This window comes from Hipposideros armiger, unplaced genomic scaffold (genome assembly GCF_001890085.2).
Source record: "Hipposideros armiger isolate ML-2016 unplaced genomic scaffold, ASM189008v1 scaffold_570, whole genome shotgun sequence".
In the NCBI taxonomy this organism is placed as follows: Eukaryota; Metazoa; Chordata; class Mammalia; order Chiroptera; family Hipposideridae; genus Hipposideros; species Hipposideros armiger.
Window position 1 is genome coordinate 920,140 of NW_017731920.1, and position 19,871 is coordinate 940,010.

Sequence of the window (19,871 nt, forward strand, 5' to 3'; positions counted from 1 at the left end):
TGCCCAGGAATACCTGGAATGAAACACAAAGCAATCCACAAATGGTCACCACACACACTGGATGTTCAGGTGCTTGGGAGAGGCTAAGCTATGAACCGAGTCTGGCTGCCGCTAGTGCCATGTTTAGGGCTACTTAACAAGAGGTACGGTACACACTGAGGCCAGATGACGCTTGTTTGGGATTTGTGAACCTTTGAGAGATTTTTAAAAAGTCCACAGCATGAACTATTTATATGGAAAAGTTACTAGAAGCAGCTTGGGTGGGCCCACAAGTTGGGTGGGGCAAGGCATCAGGGAATTACCCCAGCAGGGAAAATGATGTTAGCCAAGTTAGTGAAGACTCCGATAGGTCACCCGCCTAAGTCTGCACCTTGGGAGAAAAGAGGGCTTCGGCCATCACTTCTGTCTGGGAGAAAGCTGCCCCTCCAGCTCTCGCCCTGCAGCCCGACAATTCAGTGCCGCCTCTTATATCCCTGGTGTCTTTTAAGCTGCTGTCCCAGTGCTGGAGCTCAGATCAAGTAAGTCCATCAGTGAATGAGTCTGTGCATGGGCTTTTTAAGAGGAATGGCTGGGCCTCTAGCTGCCCTCTGTCTCACTCAGCCATGGTCTCCGCTGGTTTTCACAGTCAGAAGTTGTGGAGACTTCTCTTCCCAGTACTGGAACCCTGGGTTGGGGAGCCTGGTGTAGGGCTGGGACCCCCTTGCTCCTTTGGGGAGATCTCCAAAGCCGAGATATTCCTCCAGATTTCTAGCTGCCACATGTGAGTATGGGACCAGACATTCCACGTCTCCACCCTTCCTACTAGTCTTGTGGTGGCTTCTTCTGTCTGTCCTTAGTTATAGGACTTCTGTTCAGCCAGCAGGCAATTCTCAATGATGGTTATTCTGTAGTTTGGTTGTGATTTTGATGTGATCTTGAGAGAATACAAGCACAGCATTTACCGCTCTGCAATCTTAACTATAATAAAAAAATCCTTACTCAGTCATTTTTTATGGCACCCAAGTTCCCCCCTAAATTTTTGCCTTTATTTTAAATTTAGGAAATGTTTTAAATGCTACATTGTTATGTAATATAAATGAATGAAAAGTAAATTTTTATGACAAAGGTAGTGTTACAAATAAGTGGGTAAGGCAGAGTCTTTGAGTAAGAAGAGCTGGGACAATTGCTCTTCCGTTTAGAAAAAAAATAAAATTGAATCTCTTCCTCTCCTCAGTGGCATAAACTGTAAAAGAAAAATCAATAAACTTCACACATTAAAATTGAAAACTTTGAGGCCGGCCGAGTGGCACATTGGTTAAGAGCTGGCTTGGGACGCCAGAGGGCCCCGGTTCGGATCCCACATATGAGGGCCAGTGACACTGCCCTCCACAGCTAAGATGCTGAACAACAGCTCAACCCGGAGCTGGGCTTATACAGGAAATATATTCATGTCAAATTAAATAATATGTGCTATAGGTTTATTTTCAAATTGTTGTTATGAAGTACTCTTTATGATTTATTATTCAGTCTGTAAGCTTTTTGTATTTATTAGGAAACTTCATTCCTCTTTCTCCCCAGAACAAAATTTTATTTTTAACATTTCTAAGCTCTGTATTTTCCATTCATCCAGAATTCAAATAACCCATGAATATTCTTCAAGGAAAATGTGTTTGAAACATATCCTCTATCACCTCCTCTGGTCTCCTCCTTTCTGTGCCCTTTGGCTGTCGCAGTCCCTCACCATGTCCCTTCATCCAGGCTTTTCTGCCTTCTGAGGGGCCTCCGCCTGCCCTTTCACCTATAACCCCTCTTAATAAGAATATCTTTGGTTCTGTGGGGAATGGCAAAGTTTACAATTAAATTTTCAAACCTATTGGAATCATTCTTAAATCTATGTGAATTTTACAATCACCCTATTATACTGTTATTATATTTGGGAAATTCTATTTTGGAAAGCTATTCTCTGGAGGAGTTGAAACAAGTGATAATCTTATGCTGGTGTCCATCTCTGAATCCAAAATGGCCTCAAATTAGATTAAAATGAATATATTCGACATGTATGGAGTTATGGTTTTCTTTCCCTCCAACTGTAGGTATTTTGCAGAAAAGGATGCTACAGCAGCTCAGCAGGTCCTCTCTGACTCTCTTCATCCAAAATGCAGGTAATTGTTGAAAATAAATGGGAGGAGAACTGACTGGGTGGTGAGCACACAATGTGATATATAGATTATGTATTACAGAATTATACACTTGAAACCTATGTAATTTTACTAACCATTGTCTCCTCAATAAATTTAATTTTTTTAAGTGGATTAGGCTTTATGGATAAGATAGAATTAACTTCATCTCCTGGATCTGTTGATGAGGTTCTCAGGAGAGTCAACCCACCAGAAATGAGGCTTAAAGCTCTTTCAACCACACCCTTTTGACAAATGCTGAATAGGACAGTTAAAACTTCAGATACTTGTTATGGGCTGAGGATGTAAACTGGCACCATTCAAGTGAGATGGGTATTTAAAGGGACTGATAATGTCATTGGTGTCCAGGAAGATTGAGGAGGTGGCCATTAAAAGGAGAAAGTAGAGATTGGAAAAAAGAGTTCAGAGCCAAGGGAGCAGGATTGGGGCAATAGAGAGGAGAATGGAGGACATGAAGTCAGGGGCTAGCTGAGAAAGTCTGGAATTGCTGAGGCTTTTTTTTTTTTTCTTAATAAAATTCTAGATTCTAAATTATTTGCATTTTCATTTATCTTTCTAAATTTTTTTCTTTAACTGATTACATGAAGGGATATCACTAAAGAGGAAATAAGGTATTTTTTCTTTGCTTTTGTGTTTTGTTGCTTTTATTTTATTTTAGAATAAGTACAGGAAAGAATTTTTAAAAAAATATAAATTCATGAACATTTTTCAAAAAGCAAACATTTTCCAATGCTTTATTTAATATGGTTTATTATATTTGGGCTGTTTTAGTGAGAGAAAAAAACAGATTAGACCAACCTGATAGAAAATGTCAAAGAGCCTTTTTGCAACCATTGCTATACCTAGTTAGAGAAACATTTTGAACACTTCACCTAAAAACTGGACATATCACTACACATGCTTTGAGCCCATCTACTCCCTAGAAAGGGACATTTTATTTGGGAATTCTGTTGCACGGAGAAAATTTGCTCTTCTATTAGTGTATTTCTAATTTCATTATTAAATATGGTAACTATGTATGTATATAACATATATATATATATATATACGTACTTTAGTCACTCTTATTATAAGTTCTGCTATTTTGCAAACATGGTTTTGTGTCACTTTTTCTCTTCAGCATGGCAAGTTCCTTGTTAGTGTTCATGTTTGCTAAATAAGTAAAAAATTTTATCATACCATTCTCAAAATGTAGAAGCAGGTTGACTTTGGGTCCCCCTCCCACCTCACTATTATACTTATTCTAGCTTCTATTGGCTAAATTTCATTAAATTAAACTATACTTCTTAAATTTATATTTATAATCTTTTATAAGATTAAATTTTTATTTTATTTTTTTATTTACTTTGGGAAAACACTAAAACCACTTAGCTCTTTCTTGATATATTACATGGTTAAAATTGAGCTATTTTAATTTTTAACTACATTTTCTGAATTGCATATTGTTGTAATATAGAGACCCTTGAACTCCCTCTAATTAAAATTGGCTGGGGAGTCTGTGTGCACTGTCAGGTGCCATTCCTGAAGGAGCATCAGCCAGAAGACATGAATCTTCCATGGTCTTGGGCAAGTGACAATAAGCTTAAAATGCTTCTTGAATAACCAGTGAAGGGGGATTAATTTTGTCTATCAGCCATTCTCAGAGAAAAGTTTTATAGTCTGATGTCCTGTGTCAGCTGTCAGAGAGTAAGTATTTGAGGGTTTGTGTGATCACTCCTACTTAAGAAGACTAGCACATGTGTGTGTGCATGCACACACATAGGCATGTAGATAAAACTACCATGCTTTGTCCTTCAAGCTACACTAAAATCAACTAGATGAAGTTCAAGTGTTGATCACTTCAAATTGATGGTACATGTCACTGAATGCAAATCAGAATGTTTTGAAAATGTTACTGTCCTTTACCAATATCTGAAAGAAGTATATGTTGACTGATGGTGATATCAACGTAGGTTCTTTCAGGCCCTGACTATTTCAGATGTTCAACAAGAAGAAGCCTGTATATACTAAAGAATGCTCTTCTCTATCCTTCAGCAAGCATTATTCATTATTGCTCTTGTGAACATCCATTTTGAAGTAACTTGAAGGATAAAAGTAGATTCAAGTTTAAAAATAGAATTTTGACTGTTAGTTTTTTAGTTTGGTTGGTGTGTGTGTGTGTGTGTGTGTGTGTGTGTGTGTGTGTGTGTGTGTTTCCTGGAGAGAGTGATTTATTCTTTTGGGGCCAGGATATCCTATAGGTAATCAAATGAGTGGAGGTCAATTGACCTTTTCATATATTATCAATGCTGATAGAGATTTAATATAACAAATATGGAGATATTATGTATTTATAAAGCTTTGTTGAAGAAAACATAGGTGCTTATAAACTCATTTACATGAAGTTTCTTAAATTTCACATGCAACTCATTTTAGTTTGGATATGAGTCTTTTAAGGTAAAAATCTCCTGATGCCTCTTTCTCTGGTTGGTTTGTTGTGTCTTGGCAGTTACACTTTATAAAGAGGTGGCATATTTTAACATGAATTAAAGGCGCTTACTTTGAATTATAGCTAGTCACTCACAGAGTAGAGAGTACATATAGTAAAATATTAGCTTTGCAGTGTTTTTGTGTTTCTTGTGCCATGTGTATTACACGTGTGTCTTTTAATGTAGTGTTTGCAGTGTATTGTAGAGAAGTCTCCTTTCTCCTACTTAGATGGATGCTAAATGTTCATCATAACTCTAATTTTTAAATTTGATTTAGTTCAAATCCTAACCACATTTTTTAGTGTAAAACACTAAATAAAGGTCCTACTAACCCCAAAGAAGAATGGATATGGTTCCTGCCTATAAGATGTTAGCAGTATGGAACGGGGTGAGATTGGGGGGCAGGGAGGATATACAAGTACACAAAGTAATAGAATGCAAGGCAGTATTTTCAGAATGCTTCTATGGTAGAACCCTTTCTTCAAACAGTCTTATTTGGAAGCTCAAGTAATAAAATGGATTAAAAGTGGAACTGCCTTAGCTTAGCCAAAGGAAATGTCGTGGCACTTGTTGAAATCGAATTTTTAAAACCTATATAGTATTCCTTCCTCTCTTCCTTTTCTCTCTCCCTCCCTCCCTCCCTCCCTCCCTCCCACCCTTCCTTCCCTCCTTTCTTTTCTTCACTAACTCAATCAGTTATTTATCAATACATTCTTATTTTGCACCTACTGTGTGCCATACCTCACAAATAAGGCTGCGTGGGATAAATGCCATGAGATGAAACCAAATGAAATGCAGAGGGGAATCATGAGAGAGTGAGGTGGCATCTAGATAGAGGAAAGAAATACCAGACAAGGTTTCATGAAGGAAATGTTGCTTCATAATTAATGACAGTTAAAAGTGTATCTTAACGTTTGGCCTTTAGGGCTGTCTCCCACCACTGTAATAAAGTGAACAGGAGATAAGTAGCATGCCTTTAAATAATTCTATTTCTGAGCCCCTTGTAAATTTTATTGTGGCTTTTTCATTGATAAATTTAAATTGATTAATGTTTGATAACTGAGTTATGTACATTTCTGCATCTAGTTAACAGTTTTAACATAAACATTAAAGGAGAACAAGTACCAATTTAGAGATTAAATCATTTATTTATTTATTTATTTATTTATTTATTTATTTATTTATTTATTTAGCAAATTCAGCAAAGCAGAATGGGAGAAGAAAAGGATGGATAAAGCAATTGGGTGAGTGTGGGATTTCATAATAAAGGTTGTCAGCCTGAACCAGAGCAAAAATGTCCAAGAGCACTGTGAAAGATGACAAGGATGAAAATCTACTTCTCTTGTTGAAAATATGTAATCCAGCTGAATTTTTAAAAGGACCCGTTTATATGTTTTGGATATATTTGTGATGATTATATGATACTACTTTGCCTATGACCAACTGACAAGGTTTAGAAAGTTATAACTATAATATATGGAAATGTTTTTTAGAAATCATCATTTAGAGTTGTATATGGTAGTTTTCTTTTAAAGATTTCTATCAAATATCAGGCTAAGAGATAAAAATATAATTTAAAAGTGTTTTTGTAACGCCCATTTCATTAAAAATATTTTTGAACAGAGAACTCTTTTTTTTAATGTGCTGGATTTATATTACCAGATAGGACTTAATAACTGTTTCATTTCACTTTTGATAGACATGTAGAAAAGGGACTAGACTATATACCCTGAGTGTTCTGAGTGTTAGGGTACTTATTTCAATTTTTCCTTTCATTAAAAGTGATATTTGGTTTATTATAGAAAATTTAGAAAATATAGGAAAGTGAACAAAAAAACCCACCCTAATTTTATTCCTCTAACATACCCCTGTTAATATTTAATAGCATTTCATTCTGGCCTGCTTTCGTGCATATTTGTGTACATGTAGTAATACTTGGCTTGTTCTATACATATGGTTTTATATCCTGTTTAAATAGTCTTTAGGAATATAGTTTTTATTGGCTAAATATATTATATAAGATTACCATGATTTATATCACCAGTCACCTTTTTTAGGATATTTGAATTGTTTCCATGTTTTTGCCATTATAAATAATGTTGTAATGAATACCATTGCATATAAAGCTTCGTCAATTTTTAATTTTTTTTCCTCTCATGTATTTGGAAATGGAATTACCAAGTCAAAGCATATGATCTCTCAATTCTCTTGTCTACATTATTGAATTTTTCTGGTAAATTACAAACTTCAGAGTTTTGAGAAGGTGGAGAGGGACGGGAAACCTGCCACTCTAATAATTTAATAATCATTTAAAAATCAGATTATCATATTTTAACTTATTTTCATATGTGACATATAATTAGTGTTCTGGTTTACACTTCACAGGTACTCGTTTGCAATTGTGGGCATCAATATAACTGACCTGGCATATAATCTACTGGTGAGCGGAGCTCTAAAAACTCATTTCTACAACATAGCCCCAGAAGCTCCAACATTGTCTCACTTCCAACAAACATTCTGTAAGTGTCCTGTTGCTCAATTGTCAATGTAGGTTTCTATAGAACACTCTAGACAAGGGTTAAAGTTGAGATATCTTTGTGATTTGGTTGCTTTGGGACCTTTGAATTTCTTACTTTTGGTTTTGATTTTTTTGTTGTCTTTCTCATTAGAAAACCTACACTTACATTTTCAGGCATTATAGATTTTTCCTCTTTCCCAGCCCTTGCATAATATCCAATATATCAACTTCTGGTCTGACTTAACTGTCTCTTTTACTACTAACACTGCTGCTATCCTCTAAGAGCAGGTGCTAGTAAAGGGAAGTACTATTGACACTGAACCAGAGCCTCATACTGTCCTTCACTGAGGGATATCTTTTGGGGTTGCAGTTGTGCTAATGTTTCAGAAGAGAAAAAACAATACTATATGGTAGAGCCTGGGGTGCTAGTCTCCATTCTTAGAGGCAGAATCCTAAAATGTAGCTGTATGTCACTATGATCCTTGTGGACCAGACACAGACTGGTATGGAAGAACATGGAAAACTAGTCCACCAAGTCTTCAAGCAACCCAGGCAACTTAAAAAAGAAATGTCATTTAAACCACGCTTACTGCACTGAAGGCCTTATACCTAGGCTTTCTTAGCAAGAACATTTCAAGGTTTTTCTTCTCCTTATGTTTCTTTCAGCTTTTTCCTGCTGTTAATTTGCTAAACAGGCCTGCCATACTCTTTCTAAGTATGGTTAATGCCGGGGTCCTGCCTCGGCGTTCCAGTGAACAGTACCTGAAGTGGGGGGCGAGGTTTAAGGAAAAAAAGAGACAAAGAGACAAAGAGGGTCCGGGAGGACTGGAAGCATTCTTAGCAACCAGCCCCGAGTTTATTTTTCCTCCCCATTATATACCCCCAGAGTACATGTAACACAGAAGGGATGAATATGCATAACTTCATTAAAAGTACATCATTAGTTACCAACTAGAAACCTGAAGGTCAGTGGAAAATTTAGAGGGTCAGTTTCCCAGGAAACTATCTCCCCCAAAGCCAAACAGCCCTCTATCTTCGTGTGTCTTCTAAGGAACTGGCTTTCTCACCACATGCCTCAAGGTTAAGTAAGCATCCTCCAGGTGCAGAAAGGAGCAAGAAGCAAAACAAGTTATACTACAGTAAAGCCAGCCTGCATGGCTCCCAACAGGTTAAGACACAGTATTTCACCCCAAATCCACCATGGGGCGTACTGTTCTCCAGTTCATTTTTAAAATGTGACAAAGTCACAAGTTAACAGAAGTTTATTTTATCTAAATTCCTAAATTAATAGTGATTATGTTATCTAGGATTTTCTCTTCTTTTTTATCTGCTTAAGCAGGATTTCTGGTTAAAGATGATATAATTAATGCGTACATTATGCTCCCTTTTGAAATTTTATTTAAGTTAATATAAAGGGTTTTTTCTAAGAAAGCGTAAAGCTTCAAGGACAGGAAAAATCAGAGACAAGGCAAGAAAAACCTCATTTTGAACGCCAGAAGACAGGTTAAGTAGTAACAGATTGAGTAGTCCTAAGAGAGCAAATCTTAAATAAGTAGTGTGGAAAGGTAAGAAGCAACCTGATTTATTCTATAAGACTCCCCAAAAGATTCAGGAATTGGCAGCATAAGGTATCTCAGGAAATAAGGGTGAAGGTAGGTCCAAAAACAGCAAGGTTGCTGGAAGCTATGTTAAGAAGCTCTTAGAGGCCCAATTCTCATGTTCCAGGTGACTGTGAAGGCTGATGAACCGTTCTCTAGAGAGGGGAACATAAAGGGCCTCTGGTCTTATGAGAATCAGGTATAATTGATGGCAAATCATACCGAAAGTGATGATGAGCAGTGAGTCACCCAGGCTCCTTGTCCTACCCAGCTCCTATAACTTCGGCAGCCAGTCAGGAGATCGACAGGGCCTTCTTTGTGGAATCTGAGCAGCCCAAGGGAAACAAGCTAAAGATGCTGACCTCTGGGTCTCCCCAGTGCAACAGCCCAGCCATATCACTCTACAGTCATGTAGCAGTCATCAAGCCCTACCTATGTGCACAGAGCTTCCAATCAGGTTTTAGGCCCACTAGCTTTTTATTTAGTCAAAAATATTCACAGACAACCAAGGATTATCAGATGTCTGAGTGTGGTGGTTCAATACATATCCTCGAATTCTTTGACATGCCTCCTGCTAAGAGGTAAGGTTTATTTGTCCCTCTCAGCCCTTGAAGTGGGCTGACCAGTTAGTTGACCAATAGAGTATAGCAGAATTGACACTGTGGGACTTCCAAGACTAGATCAGAAAAAGCTTTTGCCTGGTTCTCTGGAGCTGAGCTGACTTTGGAGGCATGACCCACCATGTAAGGGATCCAATCCCTCCACGTTGTGAGGAAGTCCAGGACATATGGAGCAGCCATATGTAGATGATCTGACTGACAGTTCCAGATGAGGTCACGACTGATGGCCAGCATCCACCACCAGACATGAGCGTGAAGATGCCTCCGAGTAGTTACTGCCACCAGCTGTCAAGTCATCCCCAACCTTCAGGTCTTCCTAGCTGAGACTCTGGACGTTGTGGAACCATCCTCCCTATGGCCTTTCTGAATTCCTAACCTACTGAATTCGTGTATTCATGAGTATATTAAAACGGTTGTTTTAAGCCACTGGATTTTGAAATAATTTCTTAAGCACTAGATAACAAGAATAGTAAAAAAAAGCCTCAAGCAGGAAAGAGAGTGCAAAGCAAGCAGAAATAAAGCCACTAAAAGCAAATAAAAATTATACAGAGAAAATAAAACTTCAAAAATATGTAACATTAATATCCACAAAGAGATAAGAAAACAAATTGCAACCGTGAAACAAGAACAAGGTGCTATAGAAAGAGCATTCAGGAAACAAAAGAGTGCACTTAGAAATTAAAAATCTGGGAGTAGAAATGAAATCTTCAGGAAGGATTAGCAAATACAGCTGAAAACTCTCTCAGAGAGTAGAACGAAACTTTACATGTAGTATAGAAAATAAAGGAAGTCCTTCACTGCCTTGCTAAAAAAAAATAAAATAAAATAAAATGAAGTCTTATAGCTGAATAATAGGAGTGCCAGAAAAAGAACAGGGAAACTAAGGAGATGGAATCAAAGAAATAAATCAAGAAAAATTTTCAGGACTGAAGGATGAGTTTTCATATTTAAACTAATTGGCACCAGCATAGTAAATTAAAATAGATTCACACCAAAATACATATCAGTGAAATTTTATGACACCAGAAAGAGATGATTCTAAAATTTTCCAAAGCTGTCATATAAGGAATTGGGAATCAAGATGACATTGAACTTCTCAATAGCAATGTTATATTCTAGAAGACAGTGAAATAATGTCTTCAAAAATTTAACAGAATATTTTTAAAACCTAAAGAAATATTGTTTCCAACATAGAATTGTATACCCAGTCTAACTTACCAATTAAGTGTGGTAATAGAATAAAGACATTCTTTAAATACAAGGCCTTAAACATCTTACTTCCTTGTACCTTTATTGGGAAGCTCCTAAAGGATATGTTTTTATAATATAAAAGAGTAATCCTAAAAGAAGTAAATGGTGAGAAAGCAGGAAGTCTACCACAGGAAAGGAGTGAAGAGAATTTTCAGGAGTGAAAAGCCCAAGGTCATATTTTTGTATTAGTCTGAGAATAATAAATCCAGATTTAAGTAGGTCAGAAGGGTTCGGGAAAGACTCTGAAGAATATGAAATTGATGGAATATCTACCATGTTTGAACACATTCAAAGGACGCTGGCTTACTTTGAGGATAGTTTAGGGTTAAATGAAGTAAATGGAAGTTAAGCAAATAAACAAAGAGGGCAGTTTTTAATACCAGGTAGAGAAAATTTTTAGAAAATATGTGGTAATGTGGTTGTAATGGGTGAAAAGGAGCTAAATCTTTATCTTCTACAAAGGAAAGTCAAAAAAATCAGTAATGGAAAGTATATATTTAGAGCTATGGTGGTCAGTAATCAAAAGAATCAGCTGAAAGAGCTGAAATGTTGCTTTCTTCAGGGAAGAAGGAATTAGGGCAGGAGGGGCTGCTGTTGGCGGGGAGTGGTTGTAACAAGACTTGTTAAACTATTTGATTCTAAACTATGTGCATGTGCTATTTAGATAAAAATACAGAGCAAATTTTAAAACATATACACCTGATGACATGTTAATGGCGATTGGAAGTTCCTTATATATTTGATTACAGCTCCTACTTTGACACTAGATGATTATACTTACTTCTGTAGCACTCTGACCATTTCCAACAATATTATTGAGGTTTTACTACAGATCAGGTTCTGACTGAGGAAGACAGACAGCTAAACAAATAATTAAAATGTAGTGGGAAGAATTTTGTGATTGAGGAAGTAAAGATATTGTTTTTAAAAATTGAAAAGGCCTATTGCTGGCATTGCTCACTCAGTCTGGAAGTCAGGGAGAGCATCCCAAAGCAAAGGCCACTTTCCATAAGATCTGAAGAATGAGTGGCAGGAAATATATAAAGAAATGGTGGCTGAGTGTTCCAGCCCGAGGGAGTGGCACAGGCAAAGGCAACAAGAGAGTATGGCGGATTCAAGGAATAGAGCATAGGGATTGCGGGAGTTGGGGGGCTAGAAATGACAGTAGTAAGAGCAGGGATGGGGGGATGCATATCTTAAGAGTTTTGTAAGCCGTTTGAAAGAATACAACAAACATGTAGGTAAATAAGACCTCTTGCTATGTTTCCCTACTCCTGGTACTTACCCTATTTTGTTTACCAGACTCTTAAGAGAAGCAGTTTTGAGAGACAATAGAATGAGTTTAGTTGTAGGCATACCAGGGGTGAATCCGTTTGGGGAAATCCACATGGAGCTGCATAGTGGGCATTCTAATGTAGGGCTCTGGAGCTCTGAACAATTATCAGGGCAAATGTGGGATTCATCAGCTCTGAGAAGAAAACCAGAGCCACACAGTGAGGGAGCTCTTACAGGAGAGAATCAAAGTTAGAGTCATAGCAATTGACATTTAAGGACAGGAATGTTTGTTGCCTTCACTGCTGTATTCTCAGCACAGAGCCTGGTAGAGTAGGCAGTAAACATTTGTTGGATGGATGGATGGATGGATGAAGGGAGGGAGGGAGGGAAGGAGGGAGGGATGGATGGATGGATGGATGGGAGGCTAAAATATTGGATGATGTCCTTTTGTGGGAGAAAGGGAGTCTAGTTTCTCTGGAAAAATGTAGTCTTGGCCTGAATTGACATGCTTCCAAGAAAACCCTAGCCCAGGTGAGTAAGCAATAGGATTGTTTTTTCCAAGGCCCTCACCAGGTTTTAGAAAGAGCAGCAATCTCTCTATGGTTTGGGGGTATAAGCAGAGGGACTCAGGCCTCTCAAGAGGAAGCAAACTGTGCCTTGAATTCATTGTTCCTCCATCAGACATGATCAGTTCTGCACGTCTCCTCTGTAATATTCTTGCAATTACCCGTGTCCTTGCATATGTCTCTGCTGTCTGCTAACTGAATGCAGTGAAGCAAAACTAGGACACATTCAAGCAACAGCAAATATGCTGCAGGCTTGGCTTGGAAGGCCAAATTAATATCCAAAACAAATATTCCATCTAGGTAAAAGAATGTAAGAATATAATAGCTCTATCATTCTGACTCTATAGTATTATTCAGTGAACACTGCACTGCCATGGCATATGCTACAAAATTGCATTCAGTCTAGAGCTCCATTAAACACACAGCTCCATTGAAATGAAGTAAAGTTATGTGGAGTGAGCGAAGGAAAGTACAATGGCCAGAAGAGGAAAAAATGCTTTTTGACCTTCAGAAGAAGGAACTATTCAATAGGAATAAAAACCAGAGGAAGAGAATGCACTGTTAAAGGCAGCTGGCATAGCATGGAAAGTTTGCCGATTTCAGGTCCCGGCATCCAGCTTCCAGCTATGATTATGTCATTGTACCCCATTCAAGCATCTTTTCTAAGCCCAGCATCCTCATCTGTGAAATGAAGGTATATCAGCATTACCTATGCCCCAAGCTGTTCTAAGAATTGAATAAGGGACTGTAAACAATAGCCTGGCCTCTCTTTCCTCCCTTTACTTTCTACACCACTTTGTTAACTTCCTTAGCTAACAAATAATCATTTGAAATTGTCTACCTGTGTCCCTTTCTTCAAAAGACTGATAATTGGGGAGCGTAGGAGCTCTACCTTTTCCTTGTATCTTTACATATTTGTTAATTGGCAGATGGGCCAACTGACCAATTGACCAAATAGATGTATGAACAGTCTGTAATGCTATATAAATTAGTGGAGTTTTATGATTATAATATATACCCTGGAAGCCAAATCACCATGTCTGCATTTTTATTACAATCATACTATACAGTCTCTAATTAATTTCCTGATGGGATAGAGAGAATCCCAGGAAATCATTCTGCAAGCTCTGTAACTTGACTTTTGTAGCTTTAAGAGGAAAGATCCTGAAAATGGTGTCAGATTATTGACCACCCCGCTCTACTCTTATCCTAGCCTATCTTTTAAACTTTTCAAACATCCTTTTCTGTAATTACATGTAAAGTAGAAAAATGGGGAATCCGAATGGATCTACATTCTTCTAAAACTGTGCTACACTAGGTCGCCCTTAGGTGAGTTTACCTGCACGTTGTAGAAGAGTGACTATTTTTATGTACAATGTGAAAAAGTGAATTCTTCATTAAAAGATGATTTTTTCACAGTGCCTGTTTATTATCGTCAATAGTAAAGACTTTATCACTCATAAGATACTAATGAAATGCCTTTAATCTATCATAGATGATTTTAATGCATAGCATTAGAAACCTGTCTCTACATACAAAATAACTCAGTTGTCTTTATTTGAGCTCAGAGGCCAAGTCAGGAAAATTATGTGTGTATTTTATATAACAAGGGAAGAAGAAATTGTAATAAATGACCATACATTTCATTTAGAAGCATAAAAAAATTATAATATTTAGAAAGAAGCCAAGGGAATTTAAAAAGAGGCCATTTTCTAGGCCAATGGTTCTTAAGCTTTAATGACATTAATGAGATTCATCTTACTGAACTGTGATGTCTGGTTGAATCTGGGAGGGTCTGCATTTTTAATAGGGACCCCCATACCATTCTTGGGATACTTCAGGAGTTTGCCCAGTCACTAAGATGGTCAGGTGATTGAATTGTTTTGGTTGAATAAGATATGGAGATTAGAGGAAACAAGTTTTTGTTGGTGTGTACTGAAACAACCAGGATGATGATAAACAGACTCCAAGTCATGTCATGTGAGAAATGGTGAGGAGAAGTAGGGAAGCTTAACCTGGAAAAAAGATGCGCTCGGGGCATAAAGGGCACTTCAAATACCTGAATTGGAGAAGCACTGAATTTGTTCCAAAAAATACAAGGCAACATATTTTGGCTCAGTGTGAGGAAGAACCTTTTAAGAATCAGGTTCTTCATCCATGGGACAGGTCAGTGTTGTCTCCAGAAGATGCTGCCTCAGGAAATCCAAGCATCAGATGGAACAGAGATGGATGGGATGACTCCTGGGGTCGCTGATACCTCTGACCTGGGGCTTCTCTGATGTGGTCAGGTTCCATGACAGTAACAGGGGACCCTGGCTTGGATAGCCCAGAGGCATTTAGGTGAGGGCTGGTATGAGTCCCGGTCAGAGATGTTAAAAGCAGTCATATGTTAACTTGTATTAACACAATGTGTTAATGTGTGTGGAGGGCCCAAAGACTGTCCAATCCTAAAAAAAATGGAACTGCCAACCCCCCCCAAAAAAGTAAAATAAATTCTCTCTCTCCTTACCTCCGACCCTCCTATAGTTGTAGAGACACCACATACTTAAAGATGTACAAACATACTTAATATAATGAATGAGTCATCAGGTGAGTTTGTCAAAGTGAGCCAACATCTGGCAGTGTGTGTTGGGGGTGGGAGCAAAGGTTTCTTCTATTAATAATTTTGTATTGTAGTGAGATGCGAATAAGGATTTTAAAACATCTGTTTATGGAACTATGTTAAAGGTTTTCCCATAAGTAGCTAGTTTCCATACAAACAAAAGCTATTGATTTCTTTTTTTTACAATTAGGATTGAGTATGTTTGTTCCAAAATTCTCCTTCCATGCCCCTTGTCATCTCTGCTGCTCACTCCTTTCCCAGGAGGTGAAACAGTAAGCTTCAAACCAGGTTTCTGGCTCTGGAATCCTTGCTCCCACTTTCTACTGCCTTCTAATGTAAAGGCATAGAAAAGCTTGTGTGATGTTTGGTTTTCTTTTTTTTTTAACTAGGATTATTTCCTCAAATACCTTTTTGCAATATATTGGGTTGTTGGAAAAGTCATGACATATTTTTTTCTGTGTTTTTCATTGCAAAAATGCGTCATGACTTTTCCGACAACCCAATATGTAGAGACACTTGAGCTTGAAATAGGTTTACTACATACAAAGATCTATTATTGTCTTTTTAAAAAGCTGTTCACATTTCCATTTTAAATGTGATGTAGGAGGGGGCACAGCGGGGAAACGGAACATAATGGATAGATTCTTGTATCAAATATTTAATGTTTATTCTGAAAGTTTTCCCAGTCCAGATCATTCATCCGTAACATTTGTGAGGCACAGAACTATTTGAATATGAAATTATGCTTCAGAGCAAGGAAGTCTTATTAACAATTTCATTTAGCTTAATGACCAGTCTGCATTGTTTAGAGTTGATTTACGATTTTTATTGTCTCATAATAGATTGTCATGACACATTTTTTGATTTGTCAGGGTAATTTAAAACTTTACTCAAATCAAATATCAAGGGAAACAAGGCTGAGTGGAGTAGTCTTGAAAAATTTGAACCTTATGTTAATTTAATCAGGAGGGGAAGGGTGAAGTGGTCACTGTCAGCCTTTCAGAGTAAGTTCCACACATGGTTCAGATATTCCAGACATGGCAGAATTGATTCTTATTCCTGCTTGAGAAGAGTGAGAATCATTCCAGGACTAATTGCAAAAATCTTGCAGATTAGTAGCTTCTACTGCACTGGTTTTAAAGAATAATTTTTAATAGAAGTATTTACTGTTGAAAAACTTTCATTTAAATATTCTGATCTCGTCTTTGAGCTCTCATCTTTGCTGTTATTTGGCCTGACATCTCTTTCAGTATTCTGGGTGATTTTGAATGTGATTCAGAATTTTTTTTTTCTCCTGCATTCTTATCACTGTGTTATTTCTAACAGGCTATTTGATGCACGAGTTTCATAAGTTTTGGATTGAAGAGGACCCCATGGACATAATGGAATTTAACCGTGTGCGGGAGAAATTCCGCAAGAGGATCATAAAGCAGCTGCAGAACCCAGAAATGGCGTTGTGCCCCCACTTTGCTGCCTCGGAAGGTTTAGTCAACATGTAATCGCCTACATTGATTTTAATGGGTACCCCGGAACACTGCCTCATTGTCATGTTAGATCTCTGCTTAGGTCTCAGCTCACACACTGAATGCACACAGTGGTTGTATGCATGCCTTTTGTACAGTATTTTCATCTCTTGGTCATAACTGCCAGATCCCCAGATATCACTATTTCTGGAGCATCTGTCACTCAGTGACTGCTCATATTGTGGCATTATTCAGTGTTACATCCTGCCTTGACACCCAGGTGTGGAGAGAGTTTTCTATTTTTTTAGATTGTTTTTCTCCCTCTCATAATTCAGCATTGAAGAATTGTATTTCTCTAGCTGTATTTTGTATGTAACAGATTTAGCTAAATCTTGTTCTGTGGAAGCCTTTTAATTTATTGATATGTTTCATGACTATTGCTGCTAGCTTTCCAAGCCAGGTTCATGCTTGGGCCTCATTCCAATAAAGTATAAGACTTTAGAATAATAAAGACGGACAGACACATGATAAGCCAAACCATTCCTACAAACATAGCTGCGCTTCACGAAAATGTAACGAGGCTTACAAGAAGCAAATTTAGGTAGGTGCTGTTTTTGTTTGAAGTACCACAGAATTATACTCTAACTTAACCCCAGTTGCAATTCTGTCATAGTCATCTGGATATCAAATTATTTTGTTTCCATAATTTCACGGGCTTGGATGCCTAAATATGTTTATGATGCTTAGAGCCTCAGAAAGAAAGTACACATACTTCAATAACTATAAATGGTTTTTCACTGCCTGCCTCTTGCTGAACTCAGAGTTCTACCCTGGCACTGTTCTGATCCAAGCATTTTTGCTTGGGGAACTGAATGCTGACTGGTTTGTTTTCTCTGTCAAGAGGCAATATTAAACAACAATTTGCAAGAAAACGTGTTGCAAGAGAGGAACCTAAGCTATGTCATTGTGCAATATTTCTTGAAAATAACAACTTTGTATCAGTAGAAGAAATAAATTGCTTGGAAGGGGGAGAAGAGCAAATCATTCCAAAACTGCTAAAAATCATTTTAAAAACCATGAGTTAGTTTGGAATTATGATTGTAGTCTGTTGAATAGTATTTACCATGGCATTTCATACCCATGGTATTTTATACCTTCGATCAATTTTAGTATTATTAGACGTTTGTGTAATCACTTGCTTATTTAAATGAATTTTGAGTACTGCCTAACTGTTGATTGTATGAATAAATTACATGTCATTCTACTGTAATGTATAGTGGATTTCATTTTAATATTTTTGTGCGCGTACAGCTTCTGAATATGCAAATATGTGAGTGGGTAGAATTTCAAAGACAGACAACCTGGAGCTGAATGTAAATCACGCCATCGTTCAGAGTAACCAGGAATAAATTAGAGTGTGTCATGTCTGAGAAGCTTCTTTGATTTAACTGATATTGAGGCCTGGTGGTGTTTTAATGAATGAATAAGATCCACCTTTATCTTTGTAACTTCCTGTAAAGCCTAGTTTATGTACTGCTAGACAACTGATAAAGGAGACATTAAGCCGCCTCTTGTTTCTTTGTCCATTCTAGCTCTCTGGGATTTTGCTATCGTTTCCTTTTCAACCGTGTACCCAGTGGCAGCGTTCTGCATTGCATCTATTGTATTACAGCCCTGTGCCCTTTCTTACAATGAGGAAGGGAAGGAGTTTGGTTAACGCGTGATGTGTACCACTACTAACAGGCAAATGACCTGTCTTAGGAGCCCTGAATTTCCACCACAGCTGCAGCTGCTATAGATGAAGGCATTATTCCATATGCAGTACAGGCTTTGTCACCCACATATGTGTGCATTGTCTCCTTCTATCTATTGTGTCACTGACATAGCTTGATAGTGTGTGGCATTTACACCAGCTCATGAATCTTCTGTTCAGGTAGAGATAGTTGATGGGAGTTTTCCCTCCCAGCTCCTTGGATGATTCTCTGTTGTATCTTGACATGGCTGCATAATTTTAGGGTGAAAAACGCTGCCAGTTCCTTCTAGTTTGGAGTATTATTAGGTTTCTCATTCACACCTCTTTGTAGAAGATGCATTCTACCCAGTAACATGAAGTGAGATGAGAAAAATAAGTTTTTAAAAACATTAAAAATGTGTGATGTGTGTATGTGTGTTTCTTTTCAGCATTCTTAGCCTCCTTTTACTTATTCCATTGAACAAGCGTTGACCATTTAAAATGTAAATGATATAGCAAGCCTCTTCCAAGTTTTCCAAAACCCTCTTTCTATGATAAAAACACATTCCAGTTCGCACTACTGAAAGAAAAGTCTTTGAAGCACCATTTCTGAACATTGTGACCACAATCTGACTTTCTTTCTCACAATTCTTGTTATTGTACTGAAAAAATAATACCTCTTACCTGGTAACCCATCATCTTTTCTATTTGAAAAGAAGCTTAAATATATACCAATCCCAAATGATAAGGATAACCTTACACTGTATCCTCCAAACCAGGACACTTTTGACAGCAGAAGAGGGTGTTGTTAATAATATCTTTAGGACAATAGGGTAAACTGGGGCAGTTTGAGGAAACTGAGATGTTAGGTGATTAGGAGAGACCGAGAGACAGACATAAGTAGCAATCGTCCACCCACAAGTCAGTGTACAAATACAACCCAGTTTCCTCACTTTCTAACTTCTGCAGAAGAAACATACCATAGGAACATAGACATTTTGATATCCAGAATACTACCCAAAATCTTAAAGACCAATCAGAGGGTGGGATTGTTCTGAGCTGGAGGGTGACCTGAATCCGTCGGGCTTATAGCAAATCGACAATGGGGAAATAAAACCTGGTAATCAAACTCTATGGCTACAAATTATGTTGATCCCTAAATATATGGAGCCACATCCAAATTGAATAGGAATGAGGAGGGGACCAGAGTTGGTGGAGTATGTGGACAGGGGATGGGAGATGGAAAGAAGAAAAAGGGAACAGAGCAAAAGAAAAATCAGCTGAGCCCAGAGCCACATCTAATAAACGTTGAGCCATGTGCTCTGTCAAATAATGCCTGTAACTCTTTAGGGAGCTTATCAGAAACAACTGCTCTAATCTAGAAATGAAATGACTGAAAAGCAGAAGCAAATATAACATCAAGTCCTAGAAGATGAAAGAGATTCTGGTATGGATTCCATTTCAAGAGCTAAGATTTAGTGAGTTCTGATACCATGTGCCAGGACCATGCTAGTCCTTTACGTCATTTCTTCAACAACATACAAAGAAAGCTTATTTGCTTGCTTTATTGACAAACAGGATTAGAGAATTTGAATGCATTA

The 19,871-nt window shown here is 37.7% G+C and overlaps 1 protein-coding gene across 6 annotated transcripts in view; it reads left to right on the forward strand.

Annotated features, from left to right (window-relative positions):
* Positions 1-18,107, forward strand: part of ELMOD1 (ELMO domain containing 1) — a 71,604-nt gene extending 53,497 nt beyond the window's left edge. For 3 of the 6 annotated variants that reach the window (XM_019623956.1, XM_019623954.1, XM_019623955.1), the window contains exons 8-13: positions 2,073-2,141; positions 2,765-2,788; positions 4,593-4,613; positions 5,839-5,889; positions 7,031-7,164; positions 16,402-18,107. In XM_019623956.1, coding sequence (XP_019479501.1) covers positions 2,073-2,141; positions 2,765-2,788; positions 4,593-4,613; positions 5,839-5,889; positions 7,031-7,164; positions 16,402-16,574 — 472 coding nt within the window. In that variant the 3' untranslated portion in view covers positions 16,575-18,107. The remainder of the gene's footprint in view (positions 1-2,072; positions 2,142-2,764; positions 2,789-4,592; positions 4,614-5,838; positions 5,890-7,030; positions 7,165-16,401) is intronic. The other 3 variants (XM_019623958.1, XM_019623959.1, XM_019623960.1) reach the window with 3 other exon arrangements.
* Positions 18,108-19,871: the final 1,764 nt, after the last annotated feature.